The sequence below is a fragment of the Lissotriton helveticus genome, chromosome 8 (assembly GCF_964261635.1).
Source record: "Lissotriton helveticus chromosome 8, aLisHel1.1, whole genome shotgun sequence".
NCBI lineage: Eukaryota > Metazoa > Chordata > Amphibia > Caudata > Salamandridae > Lissotriton > Lissotriton helveticus.
In genome coordinates this window covers 312,111,458-312,136,806 of record NC_136069.1, presented here as the reverse complement: position 1 = coordinate 312,136,806, position 25,349 = coordinate 312,111,458, and the positions used below count along the sequence as shown (strand labels likewise).

At 42.3% G+C, this 25,349-nt stretch overlaps 1 protein-coding gene across 1 annotated transcript in view; it reads right to left on the bottom strand.

Annotated features, from left to right (window-relative positions):
* Positions 1-1,663, bottom strand: part of SAP18 (Sin3A associated protein 18) — a 47,252-nt gene extending 45,589 nt beyond the window's left edge. Inside the window, exon 1 of the mRNA XM_078657085.1 lies at positions 1,467-1,663. Within this exon, the coding sequence (XP_078513211.1) occupies positions 1,467-1,601 (135 nt within the window). The 5' untranslated portion in view covers positions 1,602-1,663. The remainder of the gene's footprint in view (positions 1-1,466) is intronic.
* Between the last annotated feature and the right edge of the window lie 23,686 nt (positions 1,664-25,349).

The following is a 25,349-nucleotide window of genomic DNA, read 5'->3' as shown; positions in this document are numbered from 1 at the left end:
GATAGAGATGTTAATTGGTGGCCCAAGAGCATAAGCTCTGTTTTTGCTCCATTCAGTTTGAGCCGGGAGTTGGTCATCCAGGAATAAATTCCCGAGAGACAGGCAAATAGATTTTCCGAGCACCTCTCTTGTTGGGATAGCGAGACGACTAGGTCGTGACGAACCCCAGCCGTCACGCTCCGCAGTGCTCGTGTGCGGATGACGGCTGGGGTTCATCACGGCCCCGCCCTGTTTTTTGTTTACCGCACAGCGGAAATATCACGGCCGCAGCGAAGGGGTTAATATGGGAAATGCCGATAAGGTCCCACCTATCGAACCCCTTTGACTTCCATAGGTTGCCCGGCTTCCCAGAATCCCAAAGCAGGGTGGCCAAAGTCAACTTCTGTCCCCATCCGAGAGAATTAGTGGTGTTGTGCCAAAAGTTGACGGCATGGTTGGTGGTGCCTGTCAAGGAGTTCCTTTTGGGTTATGAATATAGTGCCCTGTTATAGTTGCCTCCGGGAAATAGCCATCTATCCATTGTATTGCCAGGGTTATCAATACAGCTGTACATTCCATGATTGATGGCCGCTAAATGGGTAGCCCAGTAGTATTTTTTAATGACTGGGAGGCTAATGCCCCCGTCGAACCAGGTGAGTGTCAGCTTATTAAGGGCGATGCGAGGTTTGCCGTCCCACAAGTCCCTCTGGATACCTTCAATTTCTTTAAAGTAGTGAGTCGGTACAGGGTCTAACGTGTTCTGCAATACATAGAGGAACCTAGGTAAGGACATCATTTTGAATAGGGCGGGTCTGCCCAGGAGTGAGAGGGGGGGGGGGGGAGTAATTTCCAGCTAGCAATGTCCACCCAAACTCATTACTAGAGTCTAAATAGGATTGTAATCAATTCATTTGCATTTAGCTTCCTCAGAGATATATCTGAAGTATTCAGGCACTTTATTCCACAAGCTTGCCGCTTCATCAATAAAAAAAAATTTGGTTCTAACTCTGGTACTAGGTAATTTGCAGTTATGGTTGTCATATTACACATGATGAGGTGTTCCACATGGACACAGCATATTTTTACATTATTGCTGGCTACCGTGTCTGCTGGACCAAGGTGATCACTGTTGGTAACCTTGACTAAGATGGTCACTAATGCAATCAGATGTGACCGCTATTGCAAGTCTATGAGTAATTGCAGTTCAGGATTATTTAATTGAAAATAAGCAGTTCATAAAACAGAAAAGGTTGGAGGCCCCCGATCTAGAATGTGCCCACAAAAGAATGTTTAGCAAACAAGACACACATACTTTAAACATAATAATCTAATGAAGTATATACCAACTTTCGCTCGGTCCCAATAAACGGATCAACGAATGGGATTAAGTGTCTAGCATACTCTGCGCTATGCAAAAAACAGAGGAGTACAAGGCCAGTGGAGAGGCTTTCCTCCTGTTGCAGTCCGACCCTCAGGGAACACGGTACCTTCTCGCGGTCGATGGGTTTCTCGGGCTCCTTCTTGATCTCCTCCTGGGTGACCCGGGACTCCACCGCCATCTTATCTCTTCGCGCCGCGAGCGCCACCTCTGCGCCTGCCGCCGGGGAGCGGCTCCCTCCCATCACACAGAATCCGAAGCAAAAAGCGGCTGCGTCGCCGCCGCGGCGTATTAAACACGTCACTGCGGGGACTGGCCGTTAAACACGCGAGAGTTCACACAGGACTGCTCGCGCCTCTCCTCCCGGGTTTAGCTGGTTGGTCTCACGAATGTGGGCGTGGTCGGGAACAAAACAAAAGAGAGATGAGCTGAAAAGATGACGGTCTGGGGGTCACATCCAGCAACGTCTTGTAGCTTCCTTCTACCTGTGTTTGGTACTTCATTGTAACACGCACACGTCACTTTTCTCTTGTAACATCAGCGCTTTAAATGGGAAAAAAATAAGTGCAGGTACTCATTAAATTCAGCTAGGGGCGGGGCTAGAGGCGAGTGAGACAGGATGACACAAAACACTTCTATTGAGTTTTCATGTTGACCTTGCGTTGCCCTGGATAGTGATCTCACACTTTTGATTTGCCTAGATTTGCCTACAATAAGAGCTTCCATTTGGGTAGAAACGGAGCAGAGGCCCTCTTCCCCCTGCGACAGGCCTCCAATAGGTTCAGACCCCATCGGGCAGCTTACCACAGCTGAATAATATAGAAAGACGGCAAACGGCCAACATGCTGCCAAAAAAAGGGCATGCCCCAGTCTAGTGCCCATCTCCTCAATCTAACCCAGAGTACCGGTAATCTGTTTGATAGAGGAGAAGTGCCAGTACTCAGCTTGGAAAAAATAAGAAGCGCCTGTACCCAGTACCGGTCCTCAGTACCGGTGAGTACAGGCCCATTTAAAGCCCTGTGTAACATACTGGTTGCTACCTCTTACATTTTGTTTGCTTTAGACACTTGCACAAGTGCCACCATTGCCTACATAACGTTTGTTCTTGTGCTTGAGTGTCTGCCATTTTTTGCAGTATTATACCTCTACTTGTACTTTGTACGCTTTTGTAACTTGCACACATGCCACTTTTTCCTCCTGTCATGTACCGTTTGCTACAACTTGTATTTCTTTTGCTCACAATTGTCACTTTTGCCTTATGTAACTTAACGTTTGCTTTTGTGTAATTTGTTCTCATGTAATGCTCGCCTCATGTATCATTACTGTTCCTATTGTGAAGCGCTCTGACACCTTCGGGTAAAGTCCGCGCTATATAAAAATGCATAAAATAAAAAAATAAAAAATAAATCCTTAAATACATGGCTTTAAGTGGGATTAACAAACTCGGGGGTCTCTCAAAGGGAAGTGGCCAATGTACTTAAGGGTGTGGCTTAAAACGCGTAAACTATAAATGTGTGCTTAGCATAATATGCCACCAGACTTGCATTTTGCTGTTTCTGTCATTGCATCCAGATATATAATACAACAAGAAACATCATACCTACAAGAAGGTAAGATTATTAGCTTTGTCGCTTTGTCAATGGTTGTTACTTGCAGAAGATAAATAAGCAGCAACTATGACTTTTATATAACATTGAAAAAGCTTCTACTCAAAGCCACAACAGTGTTGCTGCTGCTGAGTTTCAAAAAGAGAAGGGAAATCCAGAGAGAAAATGACTCTCTTTAAAGGATGTCCCTTCCCCTACAACGCTCACCTGGCATGACATCATGCCATAGCTTCTCCACTAGTGAGAAGTGAGCAGTGTGAGCAGCGCACATCGATGTGCCTGCTGAAAAAAACGGACCGCCTGTGCCTGGGCACAAAACAGAGCCCGACAAAGACCCGTTTAGAGGCCCCATTTAAAAAACTGCCGGGGTGCTCAGCACCGGTGAGACACAGCCCACTTAAAGCCCTGCTTAAATAGTTCAATTTAATTCATTATTATTAAATATTAACCATACCAATACAGGGAACGTGTTTAGTGGGACTATACACCAACAAACCTCACTGACACAGCAAAACCAGTTTTAGAAAATAGAACGCCAATACTAGTATGTTAGTAAACGGGATACAGTCATACATGCCAAAAGACCCGATTCAGACCGATTCACTCCTGATTTGTAACGGTAAAAATGGCTTTATTTTGACTGTCACCCGCCTGAAATTGTCTCTGATTCAATGGGGAAAATACAATCTCCTGATTACTTTTAAAAAATCTCCCACCCTTTCAAAATGTTTGCCTTTATGCAAAGGTAACGCAACAACACGTTTATTCACAGGAGAAATAACAACTTGCAGGTTCATGGAACGTTTGTCGAAAACATAATGAACAGGACAGGGGTAGTCACGTGCACACAAAGATAATGGGAACAGGGTGGGGAAATAGAAATAAAGGAAAGTACTGAAGATGTTGTCAAACAGCATACCTGGCTCCAGTATTCTGATTTGGATGGTCCATGAAGATGCACGGCTACACGGACAAAAAACAGCAAGCATTGGCATAGCCAATAGCCAATAGGTCTCGCTTTTGGGACCAGCTGCATAACAAAATACTTATAAGGTCCCAAAGGCAAGACCTATTGGCTATGCCAATGCTTGTTCTTTCAACTGGCCCTCTCCTTCTCTTCCATCCTATCATGCCTCCACCCTCTCTCTGAGCACAACCTTCCCAAAGTCACATGTACGTTTCCATAACCTCTAGGATTGCATTTCTGAAAACTGCTCACCACTCATATCAAAGTCTACACCCTCTTCTTTGTTGACAGTCGTATCCCTGTAATCTAAGGTTTCCTCAATCCCATCTGTTAATCCTACCAACCGTCTGCATGAGCGCACATACGCCCACGCCCAACTAACTTTTATTGATATAATCACCCAAAAACTTGAATGAATACATTGAATGGTTTGCTGAGCGCACAAGAATAATCCCAATCAATAACTAACAATAACCAATAATAGTGGAATAATTAATAATCTTGAGTTCGGGAGCAGCACTGTGTAAAGTGCTTCAAAGCCATACAAGGGGTATTAAGTGAGTCCTATTGAAATACAATTACTATCTCACAAGAACTTAATCTATTAAAATTAAAAAAATATACAAGTGCAAGATTTGCCTAGTTTTGATTTCTACCCTACACTTTGTCTCACACTTACATTCTTTTTTCTTCCCTGCTTCCTCCACTTGTCGATGTTTGCCTACCCTTCTTTTCCTCTTTTTTTCTCCTTTTTCTTCATGTCGCTCTGGGTCAAACATTGATGATGAAATGTAAGTTTGGGCCCTAAAAACTTATTGTCGATGCCCACCAGTTGTAAACACCGGCATAAATTTAGCACAGGACCTAACGCTGTCAAAAGATGATATCATTCTGTCTGGGGCACACTGCCACAGACACTGTCATGCACTACAGTGACACTCACTGTCAAAGCCACTTTAACAGTCCTATGCACTCTCATGTCTCTTTGACATATACTCTATCTTGTGTACTCACAGTGTTAAAACCTAACACACAGTCGCACTGAGATACTATCACTATTAAAACACAGATTCACACAGTCTCATACTGTCGAGCACACACTCGCACTGTCTTACATGGCAGACACTATCTCAAACACCACAAGGTACATGGTCGGTCTCGTGCGTGACACCTGCAGCTGTTCATTCAACAACGCTTGGCAGGTTGGAATTGAGGCTCAGACATATTTTGACAAAAGTTAAACTACAATACCCAGAATGCAAGATGCCGTTAGTTTAACCCCTTCCATGCTCATGACGAGCTGAGCTCGTCATGCAGTACACTGCTTGTGTGCTCATGACGAGCTGAGCTCGTCATGAACAATGGAAATAATGGATCTGCAGCACAGAGGATGAATTGCTGTAGCATTCATGTGGTTAAAAAGCCTCGGCTGTCTGAAGCAGTCACGCCTGGTATGTGGAAGCTTAACAGCTAAGTCACACACATGACCAATCCAGCGCTGACATAATCGCACAGCCAGACCCCTTCACACAGTAGAGTACCAGAAATATGTATACTCACTCTTGAGTGTCTTTCGATCAGTCTTTTAAGTCATCAGTGTTTTCTGTCCTAATTTTTTCGGTATCCGGCCCGGTAGTAGCTGTCCCGGAGGAGGGCTGCAGAGTGTCTGCGAGGACTGACAGGGTACTTGCTTTACCAGCGCCGCACTGCCTCCCTCTCCCGCGCTACTCCCCTTCCCTCTTCCGTCCACCATCCATCCCATACACAACTCTCTGCCCTTTCTTCCTCCTCCCCCGGCTCCTCCCAGAAGTCTTTACGTCCTGAGTTCACTCAGACCCGATTGTTAAAGTTATTTCCACATACCCCGGGACGCTCAGAGCATCGGACACTTCCCGGAGGTGGCAGCGAGCGACGAGGGGCCGCGGCGGGCGGGGTCTTTGGGGTGACTGAGGGCTCCGGAGCCTGATGTCTGTGGAGCCCAGGATCCTTTCACAAATGCCCGTCCTGGGAAGGGTCCTCCGGAGTGGCGGCTGCTGGCCCGGGGTCCCAGGAATGCTCTCTGTCAGGCCTGCACTCCCAGGCTCCCTGCCTGCTGGGGCGCGCCGAGGGTGGGGTCCGGCGGTAGGTGCTGGAAGGGCCTTCAAACAAGTGTACATCAAAGCCCTGTATACCACAGTCTGCAGCACGCCCTTTATAGAATACAGAAACGCTGGGTGTGCTGTGCTCAACAAGAACACACGGGCTGTGTATGGGGGTCTGTTGCAACGCAACAGCTGGTGTGCAAATAACATTTGAGTGTGTAATTAATCTTCGCAGGTGAGTGAGAGCTTGGTGTTTGGCATTCTGATTGTAGATCGCTCTGTCAACAGGATGCTGTGACAGTCTCGGGCTTCCATTTAACAATTTAATGCATTGTGGGAAATGTAGTTAGTTTGCTTCAATTAAACCAATAGTCATCCACGCAAAAAGAAGCCATCTGTCCATAGTCTGGAGGCTAACGGCGTGGGTGTGTAAACGGCTGGCATAGATGCAATTTGTCGACGAGGGAAGATTCGACCTTCTGAAGGGTGTTATAGTATCAATATATGATACAACTGCCCAGTGGCTCTCAATGCCTCGACGGTAACTTTCCGCCAAGTCCCGTTTTGGTTGTTGTTTTTAATGTTTAAGTAAACAGAACTAAGCATGCCGGGAATTGTAAGTCCATAATTATAACAGACAAGCGCGGTACCGCGGCTGCGAAAGGTAAAGCAACGCGCACTCTGCGACCCTAAATGCCACGGTAGGCTCAGACCATGTACAGTGTTTACCTTGCGGCAACGAGCGCGATATTTGCTAACAGATGGCGCCGCTGCTCGCTCCTGCAAGGTAAACGCCACACATGCACGAGGGCTCATTGGGAACAGTGCAGTACATGCACGAGTTTCCCAAAAAGTCCTGAGCGATTCCAAGAGGTCATCTCCTCAGGAGCGCTTGCACGCTGCGTTGGCGAGACCTAAAAAGCGGTTTTGGAGATCTTCTGTTCTAAGCATTGACAACATCTGTACAGTTTTGACTTAGCCCAAAAAAGTATATATATCAGTAGTTTTAGGTATAATAATGAGGCCCATTGTCAATGATCAGTGTCCTATTTGCACTACGAACAGGGCTATTGGCCGCCCAACTTGGGCGGACACTGTGCATTCATGCCAATTCTTCTGATTCAGGCGGGAGACTACAGATTTCAAGGCTAGTCTCTGTTGTAAATGAAGACGTCCTGTTCCAAGATGGGTTAAGTAAATTGATTTATTAAGTAAGATGTTAGATGAAGAGCCCCACCAGGAGCAGCCTTCATGCTGCTCAGCCCATTCTCCAACTGACTCTCTCACTCATCCAACATTCCAAGCATCACCACACACCAACATTCCACAACTCCAATCACACTGGCTGAGCAGCAGGTATAACACATCTCCCTTCTTTACAAAAGCCAGAATAATATTAGCAACTACTCCATGCATGTCTACCAAATAGCAACACGAGAGGAGAGGAAAGTGCATTCAAAAGCTAGAATAACATTATAGACTCTTGCATGCATGTTTACACAATAGCAAACGAGAGACAATAAAGATGCATGGAAATATCAGGTGGAAAACATTGCACACATGATGCATAACTGAGTAAGCAACATATCGCCAAATTACATATAGGAATGGTACAGGTCTCAAAAACAAATGTAATAAAACATCCATGTAACATATTAATCGTAAAAGACCATACATGTTACCACAGAAAATAAAGGAAATAAAGATCATACATGTAATAATAATACGTGCATGTGCCAACATTTTGCCATGTTTCCCTATAGGTAAACAAGCCACTGTGACCACACTCTCGACCATATGCATGCCAATCAGAACAAAGAAAACAACAAATAAAACTAAACAAAAACCCCTCATTCATCTTCTCCCCTTCAAACAAGAAACAACATCCAGTCTACCACAGCAGCCTTGGTTGACCTTCCCACCTTTATTTCCCAATCTAAGACTTTTTCCCCCAAAATTGGGAACCAGCACATTGTCTGTCCGCTTTATGCAGACGATATGGTATTATTGGACTATACCCCTATTGGTCTGCAGAGGAAACGAAATGCCCTGGCAACTTACATCAAGCAGAACCAGCTCCATATTAACTTGGAAAAGTCCAAGACTTTGATCTTTGGGGAAAAAAGTCAAGAGTTTCACCTGGCATTTAGATATACGGTAGGTGGAGCAAGTTTATCAATATAAATACTTGGGTTTAACCTTTAGGAGGACTTTGAATTGGGGCATGCATTGGGATGGCACCAAGCAGAAGGCCCTATTGCAGGCTAGATGTTTGTCAAGATTTAATAGTAGATTTGGGGGTCTATCCCATTTTCCATTATTAACGACTTATGAAGGAAAGATACCTCCGCTAGGTCTGTATGGAGGAGAGGTTTTCTCCCTTGATCCTACATATAAATGTCGTCGCGTTTCGAACCCCACTATTCCTGGCTGGGGCTTCTCTTCAGGACCAGACATTGGAAGACAACAACAAAAAGAGATGGACTTAAAAAACATGCCTTTAAGTTTTTCGCTTACCTATTTTGCGAAATCAGCTGATTTCGCGATTAGACTCATTCAGTTTCTATCTTCTAAATTTCTGGAACAAAACAACAAAGGAAAGAGAACGTCTCAGAGAACATTTTCTTCAGTCATGTCATGAAACTCTGTGGTGAATGTAATTAGTTTAAAATGAAAATATCACAGTGGAGTCGAGTTCAGGGCCAACTACTTACTTAATGTCTGCAGAGCCTATCTGAATTCATGGTGGCTCATGGAGACGAAGTGGGAGGGAAACTTGCCTGCAATGAAAATGCAATTTTTGAAAAAAGTAGGACCCTGACAGCTTGTCTAATATTGAAGGTTGATGTTGAAAAATCTCACGCACCTTCAAGCGCTCCTCTTCTGGTCATAAGATGTATTCAGCCTCGTTACGGTACCAGCTTTGCCTAAAAGAAAAACGATTGTTAAATGTTATTGAAGATGCACTTCTTGTGAGCTGATGTATGTTTTACAGCATAGAGCAGTAATCATTCTGCCTAACTCCAACGATATGCTTTGCCTGGGGTAATGATATATATTGTTATTGAATAGTGCTTAACGTTAGCTGATGTTTCTGAAAAACTGCTTGGACAGTCTTTCTGTCTCTTCATAACAGTCAAGTGGTGGCTATGTGCTTCCCCAAATTGGCCCTATATCTTCCATTGGAACTAAAATGCCGTAAACTGTTCAATTGTGAGCCCGTAGAAAGTGTGCCTTCTATACAAAGCAGGTGTTTCAAACTTTTTTTTCCACGCACGTCCGGATTGAATCGCGGTCGGAGAAGTTGCGCTCCGAACTCTTCCGTTCACAATGTATTCAACTTCCGGATATTTTGTGTGCAACGTGCTAGGCTGGCTAAGAGTCACATGGCTTTGCTCTGTTGATTGCTGGGAGATGTAGTTCATATCTCAATGTTTCAAACAACGCAAATTTATTAACATTATGGAATAAATTCAAATGCTCCTAGATACTTGTCCAAAATGAAAAGTGTTTTTAGGCAGTCTTTTTCCTTTTTCAGAGACTCTGTTTACCGCAATTGAGGATCGCCTTAATTTTTTTCAGTATCCTAATCTATAGATTTCAGATAGCTCATTTAGGCCATCTACAGCCATATTGAATTGAACTATAAGCAGGGCTTCTCGATGAATTAAGTTTTGCTCTTAATCCCCTTTACGGGAATCTTGTTCCACGTTAGACATTATTGTCCAAGTTAAATCCTTTTCTTGATGATTATTACTCCTCAAATGGTTAACCAATGCAGCTGACATATAGGACCGGAATCCTAGGATGTTTATGCTGTAGATATTAAACTCTTTTTTCCCAAATTGCCTTGATCATATCCTTCTTTTAGAATATTTATTAATTCTCCTTAAAGTTCCGTTGTCGGATCTTTATTTATTTTACGATAACACTCTTGATTGTCCAACTGTCTCATCACTTCTGCGGTATAATCAGGGCTGCTCAAAATTACTATTGCACCCCCTTTATCCGCTTGTTTGATAACAATTGATCATTTTTTAGATCCATGATTCCATCCTTTTGTGATTTCGAGATATTATGTTTAAAAAATTTCTTTGTTTTTTCCATATGGGTAATAGCTGAAAGAACAGTTTTTTCAAAAAGTAATACTTCTTTTTGTATTTTGTTTGCAGGCGGACAGAACGTAGACTTCTTCCTAAGTCCCGTAACTTCTGTGTTTGCTGGTATTACATTTTCTGTGAAAAAAGTCCTTAGACGTATCATTCTGCAGAACTCTATCACCTCTGACTTCATTTTAACAAAATTTCTGTAGTACACTTTCTTTGGCCTCTGTAAGTAGGCGATCTGATAGATTATAGATAGGTGAAGGCCTTAGCTTTTGTAATTTTGTGCCTTGTTGACATCTCCTAAGGTTGGTTGGTGTACCTGCTTTTTCCTCGTGCTTTGTGTTGGCCCCTGCCTAAAAAAGGAGGCCCTTGTTGTTGTTGGTTATTGCCCCGAAGGTTTGTATTAAATCGCCCTTCGCTCTTATCTGTTTCACCGCCCGATAATGAAGAGGTGTCTGAAACAGAGATACATTCGTTTCTTGATCGCCCTTGATAGTCCGGTAGAAATCTATGTGATTCTGGGCGAGAGTAGAAATCTGTTTGTAAATACGGATAGGTGTTTTCCAAAGAAAAATTCTTCCTATCATTTTCAAATTTAATACCTTTTTGGTTAATGGTGTAAGCTTTAAATTTCAAGATCTCCTTTTCAACTTGTGCCAATACATTTTTGGCATCTGTGATTAATTAGTTTGCATTAATTTCTTGTTCTAAGGCTGCAATCTCCTCTAATTGTTATTTGGAGATCCTTTGAGCTGTCTCTACTGTTAGGAACGTTAAATCTCTACTGTATTTAGTTTGTATGCAGCTATATCCTTTTTGTGTAAAGGGTGTCTTCTGTGAAAATCACAGGAATATTCCGAATCTGGAGTCCTCCTGGGATCGTGCCCGCCTTCAAATGTTCCAATAAAAAAGGACCGTGTAGGTCTGTCATGACCTGTTTTTTCTTTAATCTAATCCATTTATCTGATTCATTCTGAATCTTAAAGTTCGCACTTAGTGAGACTGATGCAAACAAGGGGGGAGCATTAATTAATCTTTGAATATGGTCTTCGCTGTAAGCGAACATGTCTCGTTCTGTCATAGTCAAGAACAAACAAAAAATGAAATAAAAAGACACCACAATATTTTTGACAAAGAAACCTATCCAACCTCAATTCTTTAGTTACATGCTTGCGGATCTATCCAGATCCCGCTCGCACCTGAAGGTGACTTCTTCTAGAGATGACCCTATTTAAATGTCAATAAACCTCGCGAGTCTGCACTGGCTATAAACTCGCTATCAACGGAGGGTGTGGCTCTGATCATCAAGGCTGAGCCTCTTATCAAAATACAACAAACACCTTGCCTGTACTGATATTTATTTAAAGGAAGCAATCCCAAGGTAACAACAACCAAATTAATGTCACCCTAATTCAAAGTTTTATCACAAAATATATTTTTTAATTTTCAAAAATCCTTTAGTATACATCTTATCACATGTAGCAAATGTCACAATTCAAGAGATTTTTTTTAAAAATCACCAAAAAAGACCAAATTTGACCAGACAAAACAATCAATGGCTTTGGGTCATTACAACATTAATGGACAACATCAGTACGACTAACTCACAGACATAGGTATCTAAAAAATCACTTGGTTGTTTGTTATGTGTTACATGTGTTGTCTGTGAGTTAGTCGTATTGATGGTGTCCATTAATGTTGTAATGACATTGATTGTTTTGTATGGTCAAATTTTGGTCTTTTTTGGTGTATTTTGTTGTTACCTTGGGATTGCTTCCTTTCAAGAAATATTGGTACAGAATAACAATACTCGGCACTCACCGGCTCCAGCTCATAGTCACCAAAGGTCAATGAGGGCCTCACTTCATGGGTTTAGAGATGTCACAGACTGCGGAACCACAGTCTGACCCGAGTACCCACAAGATCCCGGTATGATGAGCAGAATCCAGTGTATATGTACGCCACAAAGACAATCTACGGACACCGTTGAAGAGATTTTTCCCTTGATGGAAATAGAACACGGCCGCACGTAGGAGATGACGATCCCGGGTGGCTACAGGCGGGCAAGTGTGCAAAACGTCCATGTGCAGCTTACGTTCTTGCAAGAACTGCAGACTTTTGTGTCTCTATTAATCCTACCGGCCGTTTCAGACCGCGAGCGGGGAGGCACGGAGAGGCGAGTAGGTACAATGTGATTGAACCTCAACATAACTGTAAGTAGAAAATCCTCGGACGGCCCGAGTACCGATCATTTGTTGATCAACGTCTCGTGAGCCTGTCCCCTTGACGATTGTCCTCTTTCATTTCCTCAGTTTAGAATATGTCATTTTGAGAGGAATACCTTCCCTCCACCCCGTGAAGCCTGATAGACCCGAAATTGGAGTAAGCCCTGACCCTTTTCTGGTCTCTGCATGTGTGTTTGTTTGTATGCTCAGTGTGACTGTATGTATGATAGGATAAATATTTCACGTCATTGTTAATTCACGCTAATGCTAATGTGAGCAGTCGAGCCACGCACAATAAATCGCTGAGTGCTTTCGACCGTTAAAATAACGACCTATTGAACACAGAGCACGCATAATTTGATAAAGTGTGCAAGTTCTAGCCTCAGACAAATTCTGTCTTGAATCTAGTATAACATATGTAAGCCCCACCACTAGCAGATCATGGTGGACAGTCTTACACTACACGACCGATCACAATAAGCTCTGAATGGGATGCACAATAAGTAAGCAGACACGTGAGAGTCAGCACGGCACTTCATTACAGGCTTGTAACAAATATACTCGTGACTTTTGCTTTTTCTCTCCACCAGGTCTTTTTGCTTTTCTCTCGCCCAACTCGGTGTGTTGTTTTTTCCACTACGACAGATTTTTGTCAGTAGTTTGAAGGAATCTAGGATTGGCAGGACGTTAGTGTGCCCTGACCACCCATTTTCCTATGGTCCTGACGAAAACCCGGTACTTTCCACCAGACGGGTTGAAACATGTAGACCTTACACATAGTGATACACACGGTCATAATATACCTTATTGTATTCACACACTTAATTTTAATATTGTCCAGTAACTTGCAAATAAAATTATTTTTCACACAAGTATACCAGGACAATTTTTAACACTTTTTTGTTCACTTCACACACACAAATACCAGCTCCACTGTAATTCAGGTGTCGCAGCACACCCTGATGGCACTCAGCTATCAGGGTGGACCCCGATGATGAAGCATGTCACCAACTAGGTTGGTGAGTGAGGGGTTTTATAAATGAAAGAAGGACTCTCTTCTTCCTATAATCATCCCACTCAGACCGCTTTTATTAAGCAGTTTCTGATGGTACTCCTCTTATGTTTGTTTGATATTGATACCCAGGGGACTAGGAGTACTCTCCGTTCACCTTTGTGAATCTATTCCCTTACTCTCTTTATTGTTTAATTGTGACTTTTGTGCAGAACCATCACTCGATACCGGTGGCAAGGTAAGGTGCGTGCGAGTCAACTTCACGCAATATTGCGGCCCTTTCACACACTGGTTACTGTAACGGCTACGTTTTCCTCACCATATTCACTGGCTGCTCTTTCAAATGGCACATATACTAACGGCAACAGTTCTCTCACCATTTTCTGTGGCTGCACAAGATCGAGTTAAACTCCTGGCCACTATCACACCATCCAAGAACATGTGATATGGCAGTTCTCCCCACCGTGAGTCACGTAGGCAAACACTGTGATGACTCTGGAAGGAGGTGGCAGAAACACAAACAGAAACTTGAAAAAATCAGGTCAGGAAACAATGGGGAGAGTAACAAGATCCAAAAAGAGGGGGAACCAGCAACAATAGGTTGTACAGACACCAACACTCCAGCTAGATCAATTGTTGTGAACCTGTCCAAGAGAGAGCTGGATATTCAAGAAATGTCGGTCCTTAGCAAGGGTCTGGGCTTCTGTCCTAATCAGACTGGAGGGGATGTTGACTTATTTGTTGATTTGATGAAGTTTTGTAGATTGTTAAAATTGAAGGATCATTTCTCACGTAATCCAGCTATGAATGTTAATTTGAATATAGCAAAAAATGTCTCGGACTATACTGTAAATAAAATAAACACTATACAAGCAATGATGTCTGTGGAATTTGATACACCCATTAATATTGAAACTGTAAGAGATGAACTAAATATAATGGAGGATGTACATATTGAAAGTGGATTGAAACCAAGATCTAAATTCATCCCAACAGGCACTCATCCTAATATAGAGATCTTCCGGGATAAGGTTAGCAAAGCATTCTACCAAATGCTCGAAAATCCGAAACAACCCACTCCCCCAAAATATAATCTGACCCGGTCTGAGTCCGAGGCTCTAAAAAAGCTACAGTCAGATACAAATATCGTCATCCGGGAAGCGGATAAGGGTGGGAATGTGATTGTAATGAACAAAGAGGATTACATGAATGAAATTGTCCGACAGCTATCTGACTCTACATGCTATACTAGAATCAGCAATAACCCTACTGAGGCTCTTGCATCCCATATAAACATGAGACTAGTTGAGTGGTGCGAGACAGGTTTACTCGCATATAACGCTGAGGAATGCAGGTATCTTACAGTCACAGCTCCATCATACCCATGTATTTACATACTCCCGAAAATTCACAAGGGGGGCCCCTTTCCACCGGGCCGCCCCATTATATCCGGAGTTAATTCACCAACAGAGAAACTGTCGGAGTATGTAGATACATTCATTCAGCCTATGGTACAGAATCTCCCGGCATACTTAAGGGACACTAAGGACATTCTTGCTAAATTGGAGGGTTTCGTGTGGACAGACACTCTCCAGTTTGTCACACTTGACGTGATTGGGCTCTATACTTGTATAAAGAAGGAGTTCGGGTTGAGAGCCCTAGAATCTTTTTTGGAGAAAAGGACAGCGGACCATCTGCTGCATAATGGTGTTCTCCTCGAAATGACTGAAATTATACTAACAAAAAACTTTTTCCTCCACGATTCCAAATGGTACCATCAAACGCAATGGACAGCGATGGGTTCAAAGTTTGCTCCCGCTTACGCCGGCCTTTTCATGGGTTGGTTTGAGCGGGAGCATGCTTGGGGTCGTCACTCCACAAAATGGATGAATAACATAATTTTCTGGGGTAGGTACATCGATGATGTGATAATGATCTGGGATGGACCTACCCCAGATTTAATGGATTACTTCGGTTATCTTAATGATAATCCATTTAATCCATTTAATGTCCGTTTCACTATGATACATAGTCAGGATGCTGTTGATTTCTTGGATGTTAAGCTGTTTATAGAAGATAATAAGATCCAAAGCTGTACTCACCGAAAGGCCACTGCCTGCAACAGTATCTTGCACTATGAAAGTGCCCACCCTCGACATGTAATCGAAAATATCCCCTATGGGGAAATGATCCGTATGCGCCGAAATTGCAGCACGGAGGAGTTGTTTAAGAAAAACATTCATGAAACAGAACAAAGGTTCCTTGCAAGAGGCTATCCAAAGGTTACTCTTGGGAGAGCGAACAAAAAAGTCCTTAAAACGACCAGGCAGAGCACACTAGCAACTAAAATCAAATGCACGAACTATAGCAGACCCCCCGCGTTTAGTACGCAGTACTCAGACCAAAGTGGCAACATTTTTAACATACTTAAGAAAAATTGGCACTATATAGCTGATATACCAAGCTTAGAAGGACTGATTTCTGGGACACCCAAAATATGCTACAGGAGAGGTAAAAACCTCCGGAATATACTGTGTCCAAGCTATATAGAATCCAACAAGAGGCCAAATTGGCTGTTGCCCTCCGCAAAGGGTTTCTTTACCTGTAGTGACTGCAATATGTGCGCCCTGGGGAGAAATAGGACCAAGGATTTCTGCTTTAACAGCAACAAAAGCTACACAATAGATTCCCTGATCAATTGCAACACCAAATATGTAGTTTACATATTGGGATGTGGTTGCAATAAAATATATGTGGGCAGTACCAAGAGAGCTCTTAAGATCCGGATTCAGGAACATGTCCGTGCAAGACGCAATGGGGATATGAGACATCCCATGACTTTTCATATGCAGCAACATCATAAGGACACAGAGGACATGTGGTTCATAGGCATTGATCACCAACCCGTCCATCCAAGGGGAGGTGATAGGGAACTAGCCCTGAGAAAACGAGAAGCAGGCTGGATATGTAGACTACGCTGTATTGAACTCGGTCATAACACCGAGGATGAGTTACACCACGGCCTAGCATAAACCTGTGCTTCGGCTTCTGGACCCCTTTTAATATACATGGCACTACTGTATATCCAACTGTATGACCTAGTGAGGCCCGCCGTGGGGGTTGCTCTCTGCATAGAACTTTCCTGGTTTGGAAGGGACAAGGCACGGTATTATACTCTCAAAATGAGACTTGACAAAAATATACCATTATTCTATATGGATGTGTATTGATGTAGTAGCAATCTGGGCAGGTGTTGTATATAGGTGTTATCCCTCACACCTTTTATACATACACTCGCGTCTCAACCCTACATATTCCCATTCCTCTTCTATCGCTTTTTCTTCTATTCTCCTCTTCAGCTTCTTAAATGTGATAGGGACTACTATGGCTCAATGGGTCATATACATCTAAGTTGGTGGAACTTTTATTGTTATTTTTTCCAAGGTTGAGTCAACAATGGTGAACTTACAAATTCGAGTTATGAATACGCTAAATCTAATGACGATTGCCCAAGACTTCGGGTCCTTTTGCTTTAAACTTTTTGCATAAGGACAGAGGCAATGATGGCCGCTGTGTTATGGCATGATTTACAACGACCTCCCGATGACGCCCTCCACCTTACAGTTCGGGACTCCTCCCTCAATTTACACATCATATTTTCGGAAGTTTTAGTTTACTCAGTACCCTTAGTAACATTATTTTCTGTAATGCCAAAATGGTATAACCATTAATACAGGGACCTCTTGATGGATCAAAATTACAATTTTGCATGTGATATTCGGGTTAAATCAAATGTTAGAGGGGAGAATGGTCCAAACCAAAATTTTTTTTTTTTTGAGGAAACCACAATTGATTTAGTAGATGTAATCACAGGATTCGGGCGTTTTATCATATCATTTTGCCTAAAAAACTGAGGCTAAGATGGCCGCCGCTTTGATCACATTCATGGCACACTTTGCCTTATACCGCCGTTCTGTATGGAGTACTCGGGTTTTATGTTCTTGTGGTTATCTGTCCCCAAAAAAATATGTATACTGGCATAATAACATTATAAAATTATTTGCCATACAAATTCCGCCAACAACAACCCAATAAATTTAATATACCTCACCACATGCACACTTCGCCTTACACCGCTTTTTTGCATGGGGCATTTGGGACGTTTGTTCCAGTAGGGATTGGATCATATAAAAATATGGACACTGGCATAATATTATCATTTGCCATTATTTTTTATACCGCTGTGTAAACCCAATTGAATTCAATATTTTTCGCTATAGACCTCGGGTTCTTTACTATATTATCCGGTTTAAAAACCCTAGGCTAAGATGGCCGCTGCGTTAACTACTATTTTGGCACACTTTGCCTTACACCTCGTGACTCCGCCCCCTTAAATACGTCGCGTTTGCAAATACCGATTTTATTATGTGCCTAGACTTCCTGGTTTTTAATCTGTGACAGGTACAATAAGTAAAATCAATAATAAAGGGGCCCTGAGTATCTTTTCCGGTTTTGAATTACCATCTTTTAGGAAAAACGATAAATTTTCCTTTTTTGGCCGTTCGACCTAAATTTATTTCCGTTTAAATGTGCAAATGGTTAGGATTGCCTTTCAAACAATGAAATCGTAAATAGGGGTGACGTTCTTACACTTGTTGATTTTTATATCAATTTGAGACACACTACAAGATGGCCGCCGCTCTTCTATTGGGAGGCAATGGCTCCTTTCTGGCGGGAACTTCACAGCTGGGAGCATTTCAAACGAATCAGTACCGGTATATAAACCGGTGTAGCTATGAGAAGGATTAAACACAGCGATTTCACGGGTGTTTCGACGGGACGGAGGTCTGGTGGATGGGAGCCGGCTGCTTCTAACACAAGCGGTAAGAATGATAGGTTAAGATATCTTGTTTTGTTTGCCTTTTGATTCAGCCTTATAAAAACTTAGAATAACTTCCTTTTTAGTGTCCACCTTGCTCAAATCAATATTACTAGACTCAATACTGCTTGTGGGCTCATGTTGCAGTAAAAAAAGTAAGGTGATGCACTGCTCAGAGTTAGGAACCTTATATTCTAGGCCTAAATCTAATTTTGGGCGATTTGCTCTCTGGGGCCTATATTTCTAAACCCTCACTTATGCAAATTACTTATTGCTTAGTGGAAAAGGACATATCCACATTAGCTTATGGGGATGGACATACGGGACACTATCTGCTCATACAATCAAGTTTCCACACATGGAAAATTGGGAGGTTTTTAATGTCTATGGGCAGGACTACTTAAGCACATAGAGATAGCCTTAGCATAGTGTTTTCTCTCATGATATCCAAAGAAGTTACAGGATGACAACAAATATTTTCTACATTTATTTTTTACTTGGCAGGCCTACTGGAATACAGTGCCCACCTCCTCCTTCTGGGAACTTATAGGATTTGCTTGTCCTTGGTTTCCTTGTTAATTATTTCACGTAATTTTTCTTGTGACAGGCTTCTCTGTCTTTATATCTTAATCTCAGGCTTTATTTATTCTTTGCCATCTATTCATTTATCTTCGCTTATATGTTTTTCAGAACATGTATATGATGTTCAAACACATGAATTCTTGAGGAGTTCTTATCTCCTAAACTCAGGATTCTAACCTGACCAAGTCCCGGCCTAACAAATAGATATATAGTAAGTTAAGTTAATGTCCTAATTAGATATGTCTAAGCATAGGAGTCTCCTATTCTGTCTTTTATTTCGTATCTTGCCAAATCTGATATATATTTCTTTTCCCATCCTATGTCACTTGGAGGTACAACCTGGTTTGTTCCATACCGATTGAGAAAAGGATACATCAGATTTTCTATACATCAATTCATACATATTGGATGACTGAATCTGTGAATACGTGGCTAAGGCATTCTAATCTCGTCATATCCTCACTCCTTATGGGACAGCTCACATTTACAAAAGGTAATTAGATATAATGCATAGACTTGCTTGTGTGAGACGGGATTTTGATATGATTAAACCTGTCTGGATGCTTTTCAAGGCAGAGAGCAATTCCTATTGCGGTTCTCATATGAACATTAGAGCTCAGACATATTTTCATCTCGGTTTGCTTTTTGAGCCCTGTATGACCTTCTGGCGGGGTTAACTTTGTAGGAGGAAGAGGGGGAGAGGTAGGGGGAGGGGGTTGCCCACTCCTCTCAGCCCTTACACACCATGTAGGACCTGGTCAGACATGAGAAATTTTTGCCTTTGGTCAATGACTTCTCGAATGTTATTATGATTATCTATCAAGTTTTGTTTTCCCTACCAGTGTGCAATTACCTACTTTCGGTGATCATCTCCACAAACTGTTTATATTGTACATAGTTTCACTTGTATAAAATAGTCCATCAATACATGAACATTGATCTGTTATTACCCCTATAGGAATTCTCCCTTTGCCTAACTAAGAAATCTGTTTTAAATTCTGTAAATATATCCTCCATTGTACATAGTTGTTGATATCCAAGACGGAAGCCTCTTTCTCACCATGTTCTCTGAGGATTGAGGTCATTTGTTTGTACAAGCTCCTAGGTCCGTGTTTTAACATGTGTTGTCTTTTTAAAAAATATAAAAAATAACTGTTTTGTAAATTGTGTTATTGTTAAATTGTTTATCACTTAACGTAGCTAGTATAGTAATCACTTGTTTGTATGTTTTTATCGACAGCCCTGAAGAAGTCCCAGCTTGGGACGAAACGCGTCGGCTGTACATTGTTGTTTTGAATATACTGAAAATAAAGATCATTTGAAGATTAACAACATCCTGTCATTTGCAAAACGTTCTTATTCATGCTTATTAATAGCATTGTAATTTGCTCAATTTCTTGTTGTGGTGCACCTTTGCAGTGGTTTAAACTGTGATGACTCTGAATTGACGCAGCCAGGTCCACAACAGCAATTTTAAACTAGCGCCAACTTCTGTCACCCTGACTTTCAATAATGGTGCACATAATTCAGGCACGCCCTGGTAGGGCCGACCGATCTTGAGGTCACTGGTGGGGCACAGGGCACAGGACTTCATGACAATTTCATCCATCTGTCGGTTCTTTAGACTCCAATTTCTTGTAGATTTTGTTTCCATTGTTTATTCTCTCTATCTATTTTCACACGTAGGTTCTTCTTTAAAAGACACGTTGCCAAAATATGTTGTAAACGAAGACGTCCAGTTCAAAGGTGGATTAAGTAAGTTGATTTATTAAGTAAGGTGTTAAGATGTAGAGCCCCACCGGGAGCAACCTTCCTGCTGCTCAGCCCATTCTCCAACTGACTCTCTCACTCATCCAACATTTATTTTTTATTTTATTTTAAAAGTTTTGTATAGCGTTAGCTAGACCCGTAGGTATCAGAGTGCTTCACATTCACATTTGTGAAAAACAGAAGGGCCTTGCATTACCCTGAAAGCTGACAGTCGGTAAGCAAACCACGGATAAAGCATGAACAATAAATAACTGTGCAAAAAACAAGGTGAATAGAATAGTCCGTTCACCAACAATCCTTGAATGGGAGTCAATTCGGAATATTGAGGTCTATGTTATTTGACGTTGTTCCGGAAAGTATTTGTTAAGGAGATGGAGTTTGAGGTCCCTTTTGAAACAGGAGAAGGAGGGGTTGCATCTGAGTACTCCAGGGAGAGTGTTCCATATCCTGGGAGCATTGCCAGAAAACGATTGGAATTGGGTGGTTTTCTTTTTCAGTTTTGGTGGAATGAGAAGGAGTGAGTTGGAGCTTCTCAGGGTTCTGGTTTGACCTGCTCTTACCAGTTTGGTGTTCAGGTAGTTGGGGGCCGGAGAGTGGAGGGTTTTGTGTGTGATGCAGGCCAGTTTGTAAATACATCTCCCTTCCATGGGAAGCCATTTGAGGGAGTTGAGAGCTGGAGTGATGTGATTAAATCTTTTTACTTCCGATACAAGTTGAGCGGCCATGTTCAGCACTGCCCTTAGAGGGGCTAGGTGAGCTTTTGGAGTTCCTGTAAGGATGGCATTACCGGAGTCGATTTTATAGAGAACCAGGGATTGAACTACTGTCTTGAGGTCCTCATGGGGCAGAAAGTTTTCAATTTCTTGAGGTGTTTTAGAGAGAAAAGAGCAATTTTTGCAGAGTTTTTGATGTGGACCTCCATTGATAGGTTCTTGTCAAGAGTGATGCCTAGAGACTTAACTGAGTCGGATAGAACGAGGGGGCTGTTTAGGGCAACCAGATTCTTGAGCCACTCTTGGATAGGACGATGGTTGCTTTTTGAAGAGAATAGGATCAGTTCCATTTTATCTGGGTTGAGTTTTAAGTGGTTGACGTTGAACCAAGTTTGGATCTCTGTTAGAGTGGTATTGAGGTGTTGGATGTCATCTGGGGACTTGATTTTGTAATAGATTTGGGTGTCATCCGCGTAAAGGTGGTTACTCACTCCAGCTTTTTTCAAGAGTTGAAGTGTGTAGTGAGGTCATCAGCTGTCCATGATGAGGGATGGAGTTGAAGATGGAGATGAATCATGGAATCAAGTTTGGATAAAGGGAATTTTTTGATGTTTCTGGTCAAGAGTTTAGGTTTGACGTCACAAATAGGTTGGTGGCTGACCGGTGTGTCAATCCTGAACAGAATGAGGTGGTGGTCAGACCAGTCAAGGGGAGAAATCGCTCTCAGAGAGACCAGTTCATTGTTATTAATGATCGCATCTAGTGTTGCACCTTTGGTGTGAGTTGGCTTATTGCAGAGTTGTTTGAGGTTATGAATTTCCAGAAGGTTGGATAGGTTCAGGACAGTGGAGTCTTTTGGGTTGTTCCAGTGGATATTGAGGTCACCCAGGAACACGTCTTTGGTATCTGTCAAGGAGAACCGTGTTATTAGGTCTGTTAGTTCTTCGGGAAAAAGAGTACTTTCTCCAGGCGGATGGTAGATGGTGTGGAATTTGATGGATGAGGTGCCCTTACCTCAGTCACACTGGCTGAGCAGCAGGGGCAACAGTCTCCTGTCTCCCGGTTCCTGCATGCAAAAATCCTATTCTTCGATGGGCTTCAGATAGCAGGGCTTTGTTTTATGTGACTTGGATTATGCACTGCCAGTAACCTGCTCCTGCAAGCAAGTGCACTACATTTTTGTCATGCTTTCTCTGCCTGCCATAGCGATTTCTCTGTGCTCCTGACAGGTAAGGAAAAAAACGTATATATTTGAATTTCTGGTTTCCGATCCTGCGACAGCACACTTGCAAGCCCCATACACACTGATAGACCTGAAGCAGGCCGAAATAGTAGTCAACGGGAGAAATACATTCTCCTGATTATTTTTTTTAAATCTCCCACCTACTTCTTCCAAAATGTTGATATGTATGCACTATGCTCCATGACCGGTGAGTACAGCTGCAAACTATGCCCAAGAGGTACTGGGGGCACTGTCATAGGGCCTGAGCCAAGGCCATTTGCTGTGACTAGGCATAACCACAGGCATGAGAGTTTTGGCAAAAGGTCATGTCTGAAGTGTAAGTGCTGTGAATTCTGGGTGTGTGTAGCTGATTATTCACCAAAGCAAAGCTAATAGTTGTATCAGACTGGATGTTTGCTACAGCTAACACATTAAAATGAAGCTCTGAGATGATGGAGATGCTAGGCATGTGCTTCCCTCTATTTGGAGCACTCCTTCATGACCCCGTGGAGGGAATCAGTATCACAATCCAAAACTTAGGCATTATGTCCGATTCAGATTTTACTTTTATTACCCAGGTAAATAACTTTAATATTTCTCCAGAAGAATCACAAAACACTTGTTATGCAAGTGAATGTCTCTGCTAAATTAAATAATGACAATGCCCTTTACTTCGGCTTATCGAAATCTTAGAGCAGAACCCTATACAAGAGTGTAATTTCTTGTTTGTTCCCTTACCCTGCAAGGTGAATCTATGCTGGATTTCTTTCTTATTTAAACTATGCATTTGATAATCTGAACTTTACTGAGTTCTTGGTTGATTTCATACCTTAACTGAGCTTTGCACTACGATTTATTGACTAATTAATTCAACTGCATTGAATTAACTTCCGTATGCCTGAATTTTTAAAATAAAACTTTAAGGTTAAGACTTCATTGTCTGTCATTTTTGTGGGACCTAATGTGATCTATATTTCCGTCAACTGACATTATCATCTTTGAATGTCTTAAACTGAGAAGAGTCCAGCAGGGAACACCAAAGTTTGTATACTGTCAACACCACTCCCAATTCATCAAGACATACTTTGAGACAAACGGCAGAGTGGATTTTGCACGCTATCAGATCTGGTTGCAGAGCTAATGGTTCTGACCAGACCGTCCGGTGCTGAGTAGACCAGAGTAGGTAAATCGACTGCTGTTGGGCCTGAAAAGAACTTAATCAATATTGTATCATCTGTCAAAGTTGCATAGGCTCCCAGTAGCCAACAGATTCTATTTGGCTGTACCAAAGTTTTCATAGAAACAAATCTTGACCCACTCTTAGGTTTGCTAACTGGTATTTCTGAAAGTTTGTCAGATCAAGCACTCTTCTTTAGATGACCACGCTTTTATCTCATGCTCGGGCCATTTATTGTAAATCATGCCCTCTGCCTGTGCTTAAACCAAGACCTGTTATTGGTTTGAAATTAACTTAAAACTCATCTATTCAGAATTGAAAATCTTCACTGTAAGACAGTAGCTGAATCCTAGGACTCCACTTGTAACAGTGTGCTCAATAGATTGAAATTCATTCACAAGTCACATTAAAACTACATTTTTGCAACAATGTATCCATCTTGGTGTCTACGTGTTTCACTCTACCTTGAATCTCATTCTTGAGGCACGCCAACACCTAGGACAGGGAGCGGTGTAGTCCCGACCCAGACTTCAGTGGTCCCCGACTGAGGTCGTCACTCTGTTAAGTTCAGTAGTTGAAGGTGATAAACATTCCAACAAGAATGACAGACAAGGGTTGTAGGTTCAAACCAGGAGCAGCCCGTACAGGTAAGAGCGATGGGGCAGGAATGGGGGGGGGGGGGGGGATTGCCACCTGTTCATTTGCAAAGCACTCGGATACACTCTTGGGTCATGTCACGCTGTATAAAACTCTGATAAATAAACAAGCTGTACCTCCTCCAATGGATCATTAAAGTCAGAATAAAACAGTTTGATTGAACTCTGGTGATAGAAAGGTTCAAGAATACAGAGCAAGAGAAGGAATAGGGCAGGGGTAAGTGAAAGTATGCTGCTTCCTCAGCTTCCTCAGCTGCAGAGGCTGAATGGTAGGAGCAGACATAGCAGTCCTCCACCTCTATGGCTAACATCTGATAATATACATTATAGCTATACATACCCTCATGCTGTGTGAGGTGAGTCACTCTACTCGGTGGGGAAGGTCTAACTATAGATGCAAAAGATGAATTAACAGATATATTAGAGGTATCTACTCCCAAAAAATAGGCATTCAACAACCATCCAAGTGAAGAAAAAGCATTGGCAACTGCCATACTTATAAGCAATTTTTTGCAGTGTGGCTGCACCATGTTAATCCAAATCAGAACAAGGAAATAGCAAATGGAGTGGTTTGTTCTCTAAGTCCTATCCTATCATCTCTACCCTACCTCAAACACTACTGGGATTTTTATTCTGTGTCAACTGGAGGACTGAGGGTCCTATCATCCTTTGACTTTTGCCCTAACTCTCTATTCAGTTTGTCAATGGTTGTCAATAGTAAATGTGAGTAGGTTTCAGTCGTGATGTTCTTTTGTCCCAGGGAGGTTCTTCAACATCGGTCGGACACTCGTTGGAGTCAGACCTGATTTTGGCAAGGTATGTCCAGTCTGATTGATCTTTCTTTCTCATTTAGGTCGCTTGGTACAGGTTGAGTCTAGGCTTTCATCTACAATGTCAATCCGGTCAATCTGTTCTTGCTCATCTACCTCACTGTCTTCCCTAATTGTCTCTGGCCTCTTCTTGGGTGACAACAGATACTTCCAGGTTGCTGTAAT